Raw genomic sequence first — 18,693 nt, 5'->3', positions numbered from 1 at the left:
GTCAGCAGAGAGCACTGGACAAGACAAAAAAGAAATTCAAAAAGAAAAGAATTATCTCTCTCTGTAGCATACAGCTGCTAAAAAGTACTGGAACGGTAAAGATTTTTTGATAGAAATAATTTACAAATTTGTTTAACTTTCTGGCTCCAGTTCGTTTAAAAAAAAAAAAATAATAATAATTCCACCGGAGTACCCCTTTATTTGATTTTTATGATGTGGAGCACATGTATGTTCTATATGTATCAAAAAATGAAATAAATGCCTGTATTGTGCATTCTGTATAGTCAGTGTGCAGGTTATTAAGAAATTGCTGAGATGTTATGACTTGATTCTAATCTATCTGGCCTCGAAGACTAGCAGTGGAATTATTTTTAGGTTTTTAAAGCCATTTACTGGCTTTATGAGGATGACCTGACCTCTGACCTCTTATTCATTATAATAATCAATGGCGCAATAGCTGAATGATGGGAGATAGGGAAGGCGAAGGTGGGAAAAAGAGAGGGGGAGGGAGTGGGAAGGAGAAGGTGGTTGAGAAAAAAGGGAGAGGGGGAGGGAGAAAGAGGAGGCGAAAGAAAGAGACAAGGGAGGGGGAGCGATTGCATGATACAGTGGCAATAATATTATACAGGGTCATACGAAGGACATGGGAAAGGTATAGGGCATCGGACTGGATCCAAACAGGGGCCTGTTGTGAGATTCTTAATACTGAATCCACTGTGGTGAAAAAAAAAACACACACACACATATTTACTGAATGGATTAAGACCTGTACCCAGATCTCAATTGCTTGGATCAGTGTTTCCCAACCAGTGTGCCTCCAGCTGTTGCAAAACGACAACACCCAGCATGCCCGGACAGCCGTTGGCTGTCCGGGCATGCTGGGTGTTGTTGTTTTGCAACAGCTGGAGGCACACTGGTTGGGAAACACTGGCTTGGATGGATGTACACAGATATAATGCAAATGCAATGGAGTCATTATATGTAATTGCCTACGGTATGTGGAGACCCGCTGATTCCGCACACAATTCTTCTGCTGTTCCACTGGGCATTTATTTCTCGGTGTCCTGACTTGGCTCGGGTTATGGAATATCATTGTGTCTGGCACACTGTCTGCTTACACTTTGTCACTGAACATTGCCGTCCCTGGTGAGTTATTACGGTGTTTTCGGTATACGGTAAGCACGAGGGTACGTACAGCCCGCTAGGAGATTTACTAACGGGAAATAATTCTAGGAACTCTCGGACAAAGTAGGAAAACAGATGGGATATGTATCAATTGACAATGTGCAATGGGTAACACTCATTATCCTAGAGACAGCAATGGAGACTATGGAGAAAATATGATGGGATGTCAGAAAATGCTTAGAGAGTTAGACTGTTTGGAACAAGAAACTAATACACACTTTTTGACTAATATTTTCTCGGTTTGGTTTACACACAGTAACACCTTTGTAATGGAAGTAAAAGTGCATAAATCAGATTTAGGGTAGGGCCACACGTCAAGTTGGGCCACCCACAGGGCTGTTGCAAGGATTTTTGCCACCCTAGGCAAAAGCTAATTTTGTTGTCCCTTGAGCCTGCCTATTGGCTCTGCCCTTGACACGCCCCACCTTACTACTGGGGTGACACACTGTAACAAACCTCCTCCTCATGTAATCATCTTACTAGGGTGACACACTGTAACAAACCTTCTCCTCATGTAATCATCTTACTAGGGTGACACACTGTAACAAACATCCTCCTCATGTAATCTCCTTACTACTGGGGTGACACACTGTAACAAACCTCCTCCTCATGTAATCTCCTTACTACTGGGGTGATACGCTGTAACAAACCTCCTCTTCATGTAATCTCCTTACTACTGGGTGACACACTGTAATAACCCTCCTCCTCATGTAATCTCCTTACTACTGGGTGACACACTGTAACAAACCTCCTCCTCACGTAATCTCCTTACTACTGGGTGACACACTGTAATAACCCTCCTCCTCATGTAATTACCTCACTACTGGGTGACACACTGTAACAAACCTCCTCCTCATGTAATCACCTTACTACTGGGTGACACACTGTAACAAACCTCCTCCTCATGTAATTACCTCACTACTGGGTGACACACTGTAACAAACCTCCTTCTTATGTAATCACCTTACTACTGATATGACACACTGTAACAAACTTCCCCCTCATGTAATTACCTTACTACTGGGGTGACACACTGTAACAAACCTCCTTCTTATGTAATCACCTTACTACTGATATGACACACTGTAACAAACTTCCCCCTCATGTAATTACCTTACTACTGGGGTGACACGGGGGTGCTGACTGGGCGGGAGCTTCAGATGCTAGCTGGCTACTAACTTTCTTGCAGCATGCAGAGCGGTGCTGCTATCAAGAGGGCACTCTAGGCGACTGCCTATTTTGCCTATAGGCAGAACCGGCCCTGGCCACCGGTCGTGCGGTCAAAGATCGCCATGTTGCAACCCACAACCAGAAGTCCATCTGGGACATGTTTTTGGTGATTGTTGAGTTTCAGACAATGTTGCCATGTATCCCTAGCCTTAAAGGGAACCTGTTATTACCTTCATGCTGGCTAAATCACACTTCATCGTGGTGGTCCCTGGTGTCTTCTGCCTGATTTGTTGGCCTTGGTTAATAGATCTCTATTAAAGGGGAATTCCGGTGCTTAGACATCTTATCTCCTATCGAAAGGATAGGGGATAAGATGCCTGATCGCGGGAGTCCCGCAGCTGGGGATGCCCCTGATCATGCACACGGCACCCCGTTAGTAATCAGTCCCCGGAGCGTGTTCGCTCCGGGTCTGATTATGCTCGACCGCTATCACGCCCCCTCCCGTCGGCTTGCATTGAGGGGCGGAGCGTGACGTCACACGGGGGCGGAGGCATGACGCCAGCCCTGCGGTCGAGCATAATCAGACCCGGAGCAAACACGCTCCGGGGACTGATTACTAATGGGGTGCCGCGTGCATGATCACGGGCGTCCCCAACTGCGGGACTCCCGCGATCAGGCATCTTAACCCCTATCCTTTGGATAGGGGATAAGATGTCTAAGCACCGGAGTACCCCTTTAAGTCTATCTATTGAGGCCCGAAGGACAGGGATCTGAGGACTGCCCCAATGACTCATAATTCAGGCAGCATGAAAGGGATGACAGGTTCTCTTTAAAGCTATGAGCATTGACTATGCTCTTTAGCCCCAGTTTTAGGGATAAGACTGCCCTTTCTACACTTTGCATCAGTCAGCAGGGTTGGACAACAGGAGGAAATCCATACCTGGGGTAGCTTCACCAAGGGCAATGATTTAGTTTGCTCCGGTAGTTTGTATCCCTTGCCAAGGTATCTTGGTCTGTTGTTACATAATACAGTTGAACAAAGACACATGTCCATAAAGTTCATCCAAAGTTGTCACCTTTTGTGGCACCCATCATCTAGGCACATGACCAACCAACCTCACCATAGATAGATGACTCGATATGCATGCCATATGCTGTCAACAAAAGGGTCTCATCAGCTCTGACATTCCTTTTAAACAAAGATAGATTACCCCAAATTGCCCACTAGCCAAGTGGGTAGATTGAAAATAATTGCCATTCCCTTGAAGGGTACAGCGGTTAAAAAAAAAAAAAGTGTTTAAATCAAGTGGTGCCAGAAAGTTTAACTAATTTGTAAATTATTTCTATTCAAAAATCGTAATCCTTCCAGTATTTATCAGCTGCTGTATGCTACAGAGGGAGTTGTGTAGTTCTTTCCAGTTTAACCACTGTGCTCTCTGCTGACACCTTTGTCTGTTTCAGAATCTGGCCAGAGCAGAACAGGTTTGCTAAGGGGATTTTTTCCTGCTTTTGGCAGTTCCTGACATGGACAGAGAAGACAGCAGAGAGCACTGTGGTCACGCTGGAAAGAACTACACAACTTCCTCTGTAGTATACAGCAGCTGATAAGTACTGGAAGGATTAAATTTTTTTAATTGAAATAATTGACAAATCTGTATAACTTTCTGGCAGCAGTTCATTTGAAAATATTTGTTTTCCACCAGAGTGCCTGGTAACATGTTAGTTACCATATTAGATCCTCTATTATAGTTGTGTATTAGTTTTTAATTAGATTACATTTTGAAAACTTTATCACAATTAATAATTATCTATGTAAAAAGTGTTATACATTGGCAGATCAGTGCATTACCTTGCATTGTTCAGTGAGTTCAATGTCTTCATATAGTCCCAAAATACTCCCTAGGAATGCAACTGGGAAGAGAGCTCAACATTTTAGCTATGTGAGGTGCTGACTGTTTCCTATAGTGATCAGCTGTAATCTGACTGCAGCTTTGGACTATAATATCTGCAGTATCATGGAGGGAGAAGAAATGGGAAGAATTGTCAGATTCTCAATTTTTTAATTTAGAAATTAATATACCGTACCCACATATAAACTGAATTTTAGTGCTCAAATACAAATGTAGCCTTAAGCTAATTGATACGGGGCAATATTACTTCCTATTATACACAACATTATATTTCTGGTCACTACAAACATCTGGACATTTCTTCTTCAATGTACAACAAACCATTTAGTCTCATATAAAAGGGCTTTCCACTAGAGACATTTATGGTATATCAAGAATAGAGAATGTCACTTAGGAATCTAATGTTCACTCAAAATAAAAATAAAATATTGCCTTCGTGGCCAGAGAAAAATAATAATGGTCATTGTGTCCCCATTGAAATAAAAATGGCCACTGTTCTCCTGTAATATGCAATGATGGTCATTGTTCTACTGAATCTTGGGTGGGGGGGAACTAGGGGGCTGGCAGTGGTGGTCTGATCCCACCCCTGAGGGACATCTTAAGGAGCAGTAAGTCCCTCAGTGGGCAGAAATGCACTGTCAGGCCCCATGAGCAGGGAGGTGCTAGGCAGGGAGGGAGGCATAACACGGAAGGCACTTGATGGGTTGTGAGGTGCCATTAGGGGCAGAAAATATATATCATGGAGAGCAAGGTTCTTAGATGCAACATTAGAAAAACTTACTAATATAATGTTATTAACCATACTGCACATATCTTATTATCAGCTGAGCTGTCTGGCTTGTAGCTTTGCCATTCCATCACAAGCAAAGATCCCTCCCTACTCCCCCTCCCCTCCTGTCTGCTGAGGACCAGACCATTAATGCAAAGAGAGTAGCTCATATTGCTGCTTATTAGATTTTCAGGCAACAGTAAGCATTTATCAGAAGACAGCAGTAAGCCTGTTCTGACATGACTACTGTGAAAAGCTTACTGTTGCCTTAAAATCTAATGAGCAATAATATGAGCTCCTCCTCTTCACATCATTGGTCTTGTTCTTAGCAGACAGGAGAATAAAGGGGAGCAGGGAGGAATCTCCACTTTCAGAGAGTGTGGTAGGATGTCACAGCTGCAAGCCAGACAGATCAGCTAATAATAGAAGATCTGTACAGTATGGCTGATAACATTATATACGTTGTTTATTATAATTTTTGAAACCATACACAGGTTGTTTCTTTCACTGGACAATCCCTTTAAGCCCAGTCTATGAGGCTTGACCATAGTGCAAGCCTGCTGTATCAACTGAATCTGCAGTGCAGGGCATACTTCATGGTTTCCACATAAGGGTATGTTCACACTACGTAATCTCCATTTGCAGAATTCCATGAGCGGAGATTCCATCTGGCAGCGGCTGTCGAAAAACTTTGTGTAGAGAAGGGAAAACAGACATATTAATAATTTTTCCAATGGGGGATGTGTAGGGAGAAAAGAGGAGAGGACCCAAGACTGATCCCTGAGGAACCCCAACAGGATAAGAAGTAGAGCTGGATAATGAGACACTGAAAGAGCAGTCAGAGAGGTAGGAAGAAAACCAGAGCAGACTCTTTATAACCAATAAAGCAGAGACTACCAAGGAGGAGTTGGTGATCTACAGTGAGAAACTACTTTTAAATTTGGCCATCAGAAGATCATTAGAGACTTTGGTTTGGGCCCTTTCTGTGCAGTGTAGGGAACGGAAACCAGACTGTAAGGGGTCAAGGATCGAGTTCTCAGAGAAATACTGGATTTGGCGGGAATAGACAAAGCATTCCAGGAATTTGGAGATGAAGAGGGGATTAGAGATGGGTTGATAGTTGGCTGCACAGGATGGGTCCTCAGATTCTGAGATTTGAGTCCTGAGGACCTGAGATTTTTTTCAGTAATGGGATTATGACCGAATGTTTGAAGGAGGAGATAAAGATACCAGAGGAGAGGTTAAAACATTTTGTTAAGTGACTAGTGATAGCAGGGAAGAGAGACTGGGTGAGGTGTGAGGGGAAAGGGTCACTAGTTAAGGTAGTGGGGTAAGAGTAAGAAAGGACCCTGGAGACTTCATCCTTACTGGCTTAAAAACTGAGAGTTACAAAGAACAAGTGTGGGAATATATTGGAACTTCGATACTAGGAATATTAGATATCAATTAGATTATATAGTGATGGATGTGATCTATTTTAGTTTTAAAACAGGAGGTCAGGTCTTCGGCACAGAGGTTGGTGATAGGCGTCCGCACTTTGGGTTTTTAGACAGAAAGGACATGAGGGAGGTAAAATAGGTTTGTTAGGGGAGGTGAGGGTCAGAGTAATAGGTTTTGAGCAGGAATTTATAGCGTAGATAGTCCACTGACCTCTTGGTTTTCCTCTACAGACATTCAGTACACCTAGAGAACCACAGAGAAAAGTGAGTTCTTTGCATGTGCCAGGGTTGCTGCTGTCTGTGTCAGGAGGTTTGAATTTTGGGGAGTTGCTGCTTTGTCCAGGGTAGACTTGAGGGTGTTGTGCAGGGGCGTAGCTATAGAGGTAGCAGAGGTAATAGTCGCACAGGAGCCCTGGTACCTAAGGGGGCCCCAAAGCACATCTGTCCCATAAGAGACCATTATTATAATTGGCACATGGGGTCCTGTTTTAGATTTTGCATCGGAAGAAATGCGGAGCAAAACTTTTACCTTTCCTTGTGCCCGGGCTGCAAAAGCTAAAAGACAAACTTCAACTCACCTTCCTACGTTCCCTTGTTCCGATTTCGGCATCCCGGTCCTTCAGTGCTGCTCGGTTCCCTGCTTCTTAGGCTCAAAACGTCACAATGCAGTCAGCATATCGCTGGCCAAAACAATGTCCCGCCTCGGCCGGTGATAGGCTGAGCGCACTGTCATGTAAGGGCAGCAGGGCCCAAGTTCCTTACATGACAGTGCGCTCAGCCTATCACTGGCCGAGGCGGGACATCGTTGTGGGCAACGATATGCTGACTGCAGTGTGAAGTTCCGAGCCTAAGAAGCATGAAGCCGAGCAGCACCTGAGGAACGGGATGCCGATATCGGCGCAACGGAGGAATGTAGGAAGGTGAGTTAAAGTTAGTTTTTTTTAGCTTTTGCAGCCTGGGCACAAGGAAAGGTAAAAGTTTTGCACCACATTTCTCTGGTGTTGTGATAATGTGGATTGGGATAAGAAAGAGGTAAGATTAGGGACAATGAAGCCTGTAAAGTGTCTATATGTTTATTGGTGTTTCTGTAGGTGTATGTAGGTTTCTGTAAAAGGTTGGAGTGTCCAGAAAAGGGCCCCTTCTGACCCCTAAGAAAGCTGGAGAGAAGGTTGCGGTCAGAGAGCTCATGAGGAGATTTAGTAAAGTTAGAGAAAGAGCAAAGTGTACAGTAGACCAAGACCAATATATTCCCATCCGTATGTGTGGGAGTCAGGATAGAAGTCGAGAGGCAGATGGGGAGATTGTGACGTCAATGGGGATGTTAAAATCACCCATGATGAGTGTATGTTTTTCTGAGGATAGGAAGTGAGGGCGCGAGGTAGCAAAATGATCAAGAAACATGTGAGTTAAGCCAGGAGGTTGATAGATGACCGCCACTTAAATTGTGGAAAATTCACTTATCTCTAGTCATGACTATTTAGACACATGAGACCTTTATATTTTTATAACATTTTTTTGTGTTCTATGGCATCTTCTGTCTTACACAATTAACAATATTAGGGTGCAAACAAAGCACTTTTTAGTCTCAGGCAGCCGTATCTCAAAGGGGAACCATCGTATCTCTGCCAGACCCTTGCGATACTCCATTCATCTCAATGAGCCGGTTGGGGCTTGTGGTCTTGACTGAAAACTGCAGCAGACTGCACTTTACAGTCAGGGCCAAAAGCCAGATGCAGTCAGAAAATGACACGACTTGAGTCACTAGCTGACTATATTGAATTGGGTGGGGTATGGCACAGGTCCAGTAGAGATACGATTTTGAAATGCCTCCTGCGAGATCCAGCCACCAGAGGCTCAGAACGTGGTATGCAATGCAATGAGACAATAGATGACAGAAACGGCACTCACCAAAACGATCTTCTTTATTCAAATTCTGCGGTACATACAGACAAGGACAGGTAGAAGTGAGAGGGCAGGGGCGTCCGGTAAGGACGCCCCTGCCCACTCACTTCTACTTGCCTTTGTCTGTATCCTCCACAGAATTTTAATAAAGAAGATGCTTTTGGTGAGTGCTGTCTCTGTCATCTATTGTCTCATTGCATTGCATACCTACTTCAGACTGAGCACCACTAGTGTTTGGGCTTCTGGTACGGCTCTGGACGCAGCAGTCTACTCGTACATGGTGTGAACAATGCCTAGTCACTCAACTCAATACATGTATGTATGCACCCTAGTATGCAAATGTGGCTTATATTTTGAATGAAATAAATGATACAATGACCCTTTTTCACTCTCAGTGTGCTTACATTAACATTTCACTTAAGGAATGTCAAACAAAGAAAGAATTCCCCTGCCCTGCACCAGACAGAGTCTTTGCTCCAATGAATACTGATACACTCTCATTTCCTGATACCTCTCATTTCCAATGCTCATAGCGGTGTACATGGGTTTACAATTCCCTTTGTGAGAAGATCTGTCACCGGATGTCATGCATGTTGTGCGCATCACCACTTATGTCTCTCGACATTTATGTAAATATCATTTACATGTGATGCCAGGGATGACATGATTTATTTGTTTATGCATGTGCCACTTGGAGTGACAATGTGGGGGTGGGTGTCACAATGGGGTTTCTCATGTTAGCTTTTCTTCTTCGTGAAACCATAACCACGAATGATTTGTGTAATGCACAATCCTATTTTTAGTGTGTGCGGCTGTGACATTTTTCTTTTCCATGTCCCCTTTCTCCGATTCTCTTTTGCTTCGTCATAGGCTTTAGGCATGATAGCAACTGCATGTGGCAACTATGTTCTCCACCTTATTTTTCATGATCATCGTGAGTGTTGAGACTGGCTGGACGCTGCATGGTTTGCAATGGACATAGCGGTGTACAAGATCCCAACTCTTTATTTAATTTTAGTGTCAGGAGTTAAAAAAGGAAATATTAGATTACGTTAAGCTGCCCTACTGGATGCCGTAGAGCACAACACAAAGACATAAACAGCTACTAATATTTATGGCTCTGAGAACACTATTGCATAACAAAAGCCGATCTTGAGGAATGTGCCTTGTTAGCGTGGGACAAGATGCATGAGGCTTAATTCTACTGCTAGGATTTATGCAGCCGGTTGCACGCCGTAGTAGCAGTTTCTATAGTAACAAACATTCAGTGCATTTCTCCTTCCACAGCTGTGAATATAAAGTAACGTGAACATTACCCGACGGCTCCTGCTCCGGTGATCCCAGCTGTGCAGATCTTCCACTAATATTACATTGGCGATAAATAACCGGCTGCAATAAGACATCAAGGAAAAAGCCATTGTAAGAAGGGATGCACAGCTGTAGGCAACATGGGAGGATTTCACATGAACATTGGTTCTGAAGTGTTTCAATTAAGTGACAGGTTAATGTCGGACTTAGGCGTCATCATGAGCATCATTATACCGGAGGCTGCTCGAACCTCCGACTGTGGCGGTTTTCACCATTTACCTAGGTTATGGGGATAAATATTGCAAAACGAAGCCATCCGTGGGCCTTATAGAAGCTAATCCATTATACATGGAGTTTATTAGGAAACATGTATACTTCCCACTCACCGCATTGATTCTTCTCTTTGCGCAAGGAAATAACATTGCATGGATCCCAATGGACAGGCCTCGCATTCATGCCAAAGGAAAGAACATCTCTCTTCACAGCTGCAATTTTTGAAATCAGATTATAATACACACACTAGATTGCAAAATAGGAGCAATGCATGGGCTCAAGGACATAAATGTTTTTTAGTACATATTAACATTTGTACTAACAGAAACATTTTTGTCCTTAAAGAAATCACCATCCTCCAATGCAAAGTAGCTATTAAAGAAGGACCATACCATGCACACTCACCATCACTAGTCCTACAGCGCCATCTGTTTTATGCCAGCACAGCTACATTCATGTGTTTTATTTCTGTTATTGGGTCATAGCATTATCAACCATGACCCAGAAAAAAAAAAAAACAGTGCTTATTGTATCAGAGGAAGTGTTCTGTCCTGAGTCAGCTGATTTTCTGTGAACTACAGGATAACATCATCACCTACCAAATACCCTCTTAGCAGCTCCCAGATCCCTCCCCTCCTAGCTCTATCTGTATATTGCTGCTGCTATGTTTATGGGTTCAGTATATATATTAGTTATAAGCCTCCCCTGGGGTTGTGTTCATTGTGTTCACACCTTGCATTTATTTGCAGTTTTCCCAGACAATTGTGCAAATCAAGGTAAAAACATGTAATTTTTATAGCCATTTTTGAAGATCACCGCAAAAACAGGCAATTTGTATTAAAGGCTTCAAATCTTCACAAAGCCACTTAAAATAGTAGTCCAGTATCTATAAATGTATCCCTTATCCCCAGGAGAGTATCCGATTATAGGTCAAATAACCTCCGCCTCATATCAATATCAAAACACATCAAAACTGCATGTAGTGTGAATTGACCCCCAACCCTCTTATGAGACTAATCTGTTCACCTGGATGAACTCCAGAACCAGCAGCCTAAATAGATGTCCACGTATAGTAATATCCGCCCCCCCCCCCCCCCTCTGCAAAGCTGAAGGAGTCATAGGAAATGTAGGCAGCAAAAGGAAATTATTTCAGTGATAGAATAACAATCAGTATGGCTGAAAACACATGCCTACCACATCAGCTAAAAAAGGTAAGCACAAGGCATAGTCAAAAACCTTTAGATTATTCTCTTATACTAGCCTATGCTGTTAATAAAATAGTCCTTTAAAATGACACATCAGAATTCAGATTTCTCGATAACTACAAGTGTACGGTGTCTCCACCATTGAGCACCATTTTAATGTTTTTAATCTAATAAGGTCCAGATTTCTGTGCTGATTAATTTCTTAACACATGTCTCTTTAGCACTTAGTACCCTGGAGTTTCTGATCTGAACCAAAAACCACAAGATGACTTAGTCCTCTCTTCCTCCACATTTAGGAAGACAAGTGCAGACTGGTGTAATTCAGACAAATTAATTGTGAATAATGAATGGTGCAACAATCTTAGTTATTTCAATTATCATAAAATTCCCTAAAATTTCAAAGATTATTTTCTCATAGAGGGGAACAGTTTCTTAAACGTTACAAATAAAATTATGAATGATAACACAGGATAAGGGATGAGTGTTCAGTGGTCTGAGTGCTAAGACCCCCTTGATGCTAAGAATGGGGTTCTGAGTCTCCTGTTGGAATTCTTGACGAAATCATGACCGTTTCCCGCAGTTGCACCCACTTGATCAGACAAAAATCTCCTTACAGTATTCGGCCCTTCAGTTTAGATTAGGATCCTGTCCTTATTATAGGAGCCTTTTTCCAACCTGTGTTACATCACACAAGTTCTCACCTAGGTGCATTTCTAAACGTCTTTCTGACAATTATTTTCTGTTGTCAGATCCTGACTACAAGATTCTAAGTTTCCAGCTTTCTTAGGGGTCAGAAGGGGCTTGCTCCAACTCAATATCACCTCCGCCTTTACTCTAAGTGACCACAGGATGCATATTAATGAAGGTGGAGGTGATATTTGGCCAGAGTAGGCAGGAGAAGTGTTGCTCAAAACACTGGAGAGTGGAGACCACCTCCATTGCTCAGAAAATGAAATCTGGATATATAAGGAAAAATACAGATTGCTTAGGAATGGGTAAACAGATTTTTTTCCAGGTAAATTGTGTTATGAATAGCATTTCCCACACTATTACACTGTACAGGTTAGTGCTGGTGTTCTTTTACACCCTAATTTCAGGGTTGCATCAGCTATCCCTGGTCGCAGATGTGCACAGGTCTCTACACGACATCAGAATATGGTCCCCCTGCCACAGGGTGGCTACTTCTGTCCCAGTCCAAATCACTGTCTCTCTTAACCCCGCCAGTCCACTCACTGTATCAGACTTAGATGGCTTTGCCTCACCATAGACTTCAGGGCAACCACTCTCTATCTGCCACTCTCTCTTTCACTCAGGCTTGTGCAACCACCACCCCATGCTTACTGAGCCATGACTCTGCTAAACTTACATAAACTCTAAGGGCCCCTACTCTAACAAGTCAATATTACCCTTTGCAATAGGGCCAGTGACCAGCCGACTAATGATAACCTGTTTAAAAATTAAGAATTGTACAAATAACCCAGCAATCATTCATGCGGCCTCGCCACACATCTGATCGAGCCTTGTGAACACTCTGTAAACGAAATCGGATCTCCTCTTAGACCTCAGTTTACTGCCTTTTCTAGAAGTGGTTCTTGCTATTTAGCTTTACTCAGGATCTCTAAATCTCTATTTGCTCATTCCTCCGGCCCATTGGCTCATTTCACAGCTGCTGAACCAAGGCCCTCCTGTTCCACACACAGACAGCAGGCCCCTTAGGCACATTTCATGAAATTAATATAAAAAACGTAATAAACACTGTCCCTTGCCAACGCAGTGAAAAGACTATCAGAAGCTTGATCCTTCATTAAACGTAATCTTTTTGTGTTATTAAATATTAGCAATAATTTAACAAATTTTAGGTCTGGAACATCCCTTTGACAGGTAGTGCCTCAAGGCCTTCTATGACCTCCTCTACTCCCTCCTCTTAACATAAGAATATGCACAAATATATCAGCAGAAGATATCAAAGGTTATCACCTATGACTGAAGATAATCTTTATGTTGTAAAAAAATGTGCACACAGACATCACTAAAGCACACAAGCTGATTTCAAAACTCAAGGATATACAATTCGGCTGCCCATTCACAAAATGTGAAATTTTAGCTATTTTCCCAATAGAAATAGAAACAGGTGGGTGCCGCATGCTATATTGCGTGGGTCCCCAGTGGCGGGACCCCCGCGATCAGACATCTTATCCCCTATCCATTGGATAGGGGATAAGATGTCTAGGGGTGGAGTACCCCTTTAAAGTGGTGTGTCTGTCTAATACACACCCCCTGACTATATAATCCTGTCCATTGTCTGATGGTCACTCCCATTACTAAACTTAGGTTCATGCTTATCTGATTCCCTGAAATTTCAGACAAGCTATAAACCCTTAGGAACGGAAAGGCATGTCAAGAGACCGTAAAAAGGTGTGTGATCAGGGCACCCTAAGCTATTTAATGATAATGCAGTCTAAATTTGTGGGGTTGGCCACAGATCCACTTTAAGTATAGAATTGACTTTAGTCCTTTTTGAGTGTTGGATTACCTAGTGAACATGCAAATAAACAGGGGCACTATACATCTCCATGCAAATGTGGTTCTTGTTGAATGAAATGGCATAGCCTTAGTATACAGGAAATCACTGCCAACGTACGTTTGAGCTGCAAGTTTTAGAATGCGCCAAATTTATTTACTCTCTGCCAACATTCTCTGCCAATGGAAAATGCAACTTTCTACTTCTGCAAAAGCAACAACTAAAACATAAAGTAGTGTAAATAAGGCTGAGTGAATGTGAGATGGTCATCGTGTGTTAGGAGAGGACCATGAGATGATCTTGGTAAGACCTTTGGTCATTTATAAGCTTCTCTTAGACTATTTCCGCTGGGGTTGATGCTACTTCTTTGCATGATGGACACTTTTTATACAGCAACGGGCAATAAGACATTTCCTATTTTGTAGGAAACATTAAATTGTCTTTTTCTTCTGTGTTCTTGGTCCTTCTTGTTATAATATTTAGTATCTTTATTTTTTGTCTTGCTCTGTCTACCTATCTTCCTAATAATTCATCCTGAATTTTAAACTTTTCCTCTCCTCATTTTATTTGGTATTTTCTCTTCCGCTAGCCATTTTATAGTCATCATGCATCATATATCATTTCTCTAACTGGTTTACAATGGTTGCTTTTATGCTTTCGCTTCTCTTATTTACTTCCTCCACATTCCTATCCAATGCTTTTTTTAGGGAAAGAAGAATTTGCGGCTACGTTCCGAGGAAACGAGTTCTTCTGTTATGACTTGTCCCACAGCCCAATCCAGAGCAGCGCAGATGAAATTACCCTCTCCTTTAAAACCCTCCAGCGGAATGGATTGATGCTCCATACAGGAAAGTCTGCAGATTATGTCAACCTTTCGTTGAAGAGCGGCGCCGTGTGGTTGGTCATCAACCTTGGATCTGGAGCCTTTGAGGCCCTTGTGGAACCCGTCAACGGCAAGTTCAACGACAACAGCTGGCATGACGTCCGCGTCACAAGGAATCTACGGCAGGTATGTCTTAAAGCCCTCTTTACTATTGAATATTTTCAATAAATACACATACTGTCATAAAGTGTACAATACCAGACATCTTAGGTCAAATTCACCACTGGTCAAAAATTCACCACCGGTCAAATAATACTTACCATAACTTCCACATTATGCTATAGTCAACTCCTTTTATCTTACATCTAGTCAAAGATGTACAGTAACTTAAATGGGCACTGTCAATAAAACTATTTTTTGCATATGACACAGCAGGTAAAATAAATAAGATTTGTAATTTACTCCCTGTAAAAAAAAATATATATATATTTTTATCTCACTTTTATGGCCTTATAAATCTGGCCATTAGGGGTCTCCCTTCTGGCCCAGACCACATTCCGTCTGCTCAGAAGCAAAGACTGCTGGACTGGCAGGAGACCAAACTTAGAAAGTGCGGTCTGGCCACAGGCAGTGAATAGCACTCTTTCTCTGCCTGTGTATGAAACAGAAGGAGCAAGTGCTATTCACTGCCTATGGCCAGACCGAACTTCCTGAGTTTGGTCTCCTGCCAGTCCAGCAGCCTGTGCTTTTGAGCAGATGAAATGTGGTCTGGACCAGAAGGGAGACTCCTAGTGGCCAGATTTATAAGGCCATAAAAGTGACATAAAAATAATTTTTTTTACAGGTAGTAAATTACAAATCTTATTTATTTTACCTGCTCTATCATATGCATAAATATGATTTTAATGACAGTGCCCATTTAAAGCTTTTGGCCCAATGCAAAATCTTTTAAGGTTATTTATAGTGATGACCTTAGGTTTTGGCACCCTTGCGTTCCATGGTTACTATATCCACCATAACCTTGTGGAAGACCATACCCTTGTAGACTTCAGGCTCTAATTCCAAGGCCTATTCAATGAGTAAAAGAGAAGATTTATATTTTGTATGTTGCCTGGTGTCTATTCTGAATAGTTGTAGTCTTAAAAGGGTTATCAAGCTTAGAAAAAAATTATTTGGCATGCAAATCCAAGTCAAAATCAAGGGGTACTCCACCCCTAAACATCTTATCCCCCATCCAAAGGAAAGGGGATAAGATGTCTGATCTCTGGCGCGGCAATATACAACCAAGGGCAATAAATACAGTAAAGTTGATGTAATGCGTAACTGCAAGTGCTTTTATATTATACTAAATCTGAGGCCCATGTGCACTCCATTGTATGCAAATTTAACAAGAAAAAGAGGGAGGAGTCACTTTTTATTATGAAACATATATTTTATTGATATATATTAAAATACATAGTATAAAATCTCACATAGAGGGGAGAACTCCACTAGTTGGAGCAAAAAGGCATCACTCCAGATGGTCCATATAACAACATATCACATGTATAGAATAAAATGGCTTGCAACATCCCATGTGGAAAATACCACTATATTTAAGGTGCAAACATAGATAGAACAATTACATACCAATGTGATGTAACAATACACAGAGGACTGCTGGAGAAACGCCACCCCAACGCACGTTGCGGGATGTCCTTCTTCCTGTGGGTGGCGTCCTCTCAGCAGTAGGGGCATCTTATACAAGGACCGGCCAATAGAAACCTAATTAAAATGATCGCACCTGATTAATAGTGTTGAGCGGCATAGGCCATATTCGAATTCGCGAATATTCGCGAATATATGGACGAATATTCGTCATATATTCGCGAATATTCGCATATTCGTTATATCCCCGTTTTATTTTCGCGTATGCGAAAATACGCGCATGCGAAAATTAGCATAGGTGGAAATTCGCATATGCGAAAATTTGCATATGCTAATTTTCGCATATGCGAATTTTCGCACGTCAGTCTCACACAGTAGTATTACAGCCTTCTTTACACCACACAAGCTGGAAGCAGAGAGGGGTGATCACTGATGTGTACTGTGAAGAAAAAAAAAAAAAAAAAAAAAAAGAATATTCGTAATTACGAATATATAGCGCTATATTCGCGAAATTCGCGAATTCGCGAATATGCGATATTCGCGAATAATATTCGAATTGCGAATATTCGCGAGCAACACTACTGATTAAGTCTGTTTCCATTGGCACATGTAGCTAGGAATGTGCGTCCACAAATCACATGTGATATGTTGTTATATGGACCATCTGGAGTGATGACTTTTTTCTCCACTCAATGGAGTTCTCCCCTCTATGTGAGATTTTATACTATGTCTTTTAATGTATATCAATAAAATATATATGTTTTATAATAAAAAGTGACTCCCCCCTCTTTTTCTTGTCTCTGGCGCTGCAGCCCAGTCATCCGGTGCATGGAGCGAACTCCATCTACCGGATGCTCCAGGCTTCCATGTTCAGAATGCCGTGGGGCCGGCCCGGAGATCGTTGGGGGATCAGACATAAAGGTGTTTGGGGCAGAGTATCCCTTTAAGTACAGCACCATAACGAAAAATAAAACCTAAGCACTGGTGTATTGTAATGTTCATAGGATTTACACCAGACCAGTTTTTCTTCTTAAAAGAGTAATCCAGCTTAGAAATATGTATCCCCTATCCAAAGGATAGGGGATAAGTGTTAGATCTCAGGGGGTCTGACTGCTATTACCCCCCCTCGCAATCTCCTGCCCCACACCACGTCTCTCCTCAGGCACGGAGCAGTGGTCGGCATGCGCCCTCCATTCATCTTTACGGGAGAGCTGAAGCACAGTACTCGTGTATCTCTGGCTCTCCCATAGAGATGCATGGAGTATTGACCGTCGCTTCGTGCATAAGGAGAGCCGTGGTGCTGGGCAGGAGACCCGGACCCCCGGGATCTGGAACTTATCCCCTATCCTTTCTATAGGCTGCAGTACTCCTTTAAGAAGACAGACTAGTCTGGCCTAAATCCCATCAAGACTACAATACACCAGTTCTTGGGTTTTATTTTTAGTAATAGTCATTTATTTTCAAGTAATTAACTTGAATTTTAATGCCAAATAACGAGAATTAATTTGAACAGAATTTAGACATATCTGTTGTATGGCACAAATGCTTATTTCCTTGTAGATAAGAGGGGGGAAAAACTAAAGCACACCAGATGGATTGAAAAATCCTTCTATATAGCAGATGCATAGTGTCATGATTATCCTATACCGGAGCTCTTCACATGCTGGTCAACATGTTGAACGCATGTACGGTAGAGCCTGTAACAAGCTGGGATCAGATGCTCTAAATAATACACTGCTCAAAAAAAATAAAGGGAACACTTAAACAACACTATGTAACTCCAAGTCAATGACACTTCTGTGAAATCACACTGTCCACTCAGGAATCAACAGTGATTGACAATTTCACCTGCTGTTGTTCAAATGGAACTGACAACAGGTGGAAATTATAGGCAATTAGCAAGACACCCGCAATAAAGGAGTGGTTCTTCAGGAGGTGACCACAGACCACTTCTCAGTTCCTATGCTTCCTGGCTGATGTTTTTGTCTCTTTTTGAATGCTGGTGGTGCTTTCACTCTAGTGGTAGCATGAGACAGAATCTACAAACCACACAAGTGGCTCAGGTAGTGCAGCTCAACCAGGATGGCACATCAATGCAAGCTGTGGCAAGAAGGTTTGCTGTGTCCAGAGCATGGAGGGGCTACCAGGAGACAGGTCAGTACATCAGGAGACGTGGAGGAGGCCGTAGGAGGGCAACAACCCAGCAGCAGGACTGCTACTTCTGCCTTTTTGCAAGGAGGAGCAGGAGGAGCACTGCCAGAGCCCTGCAAAATGACCTCCAGCAGGCCACAAATGTGCATGTGTCCACTCAAACGGTCAGAAGCAAACTCCATGATGGTGGCATGAGGGCCCGATGTCCACAGGTGGGGGTTGTGCTTACAGCCCAACACCATGCAGGATGTTTGGCATTTGTCAGAAAACACCAAGATTGGCAAATTCGCCACTGGCGTCCTGTGCTCTTCACAGATGAAAGCAGGTTCACACTGAGCACATGTGACAGATGTTACAGAGTCTGGAGATGCCTTGAAGAACGTTCTGCTG

At 42.6% G+C, this 18,693-nt stretch overlaps 1 protein-coding gene across 12 annotated transcripts in view; it reads left to right on the top strand.

The window, feature by feature from the left end:
- Positions 1 to 18,693, top strand: part of NRXN2 (neurexin 2) — a gene marked incomplete at its 5' end in the record, with an annotated part of 790,596 nt that overhangs the window by 315,156 nt on the left and 456,747 nt on the right. For all 12 annotated transcript variants that reach the window (XM_056527422.1, XM_056527430.1, XM_056527429.1 and 9 more), the window contains 1 exon segment: positions 14,390 to 14,691. In XM_056527422.1, coding sequence (XP_056383397.1) covers positions 14,390 to 14,691 — 302 coding nt within the window.

Source organism: Hyla sarda, chromosome 6 (genome assembly GCF_029499605.1).
Source record: "Hyla sarda isolate aHylSar1 chromosome 6, aHylSar1.hap1, whole genome shotgun sequence".
NCBI lineage: Eukaryota > Metazoa > Chordata > Amphibia > Anura > Hylidae > Hyla > Hyla sarda.
Note: the sequence above shows the minus strand (reverse complement) of the source record. Positions and strands in the feature narration are given on the sequence as shown.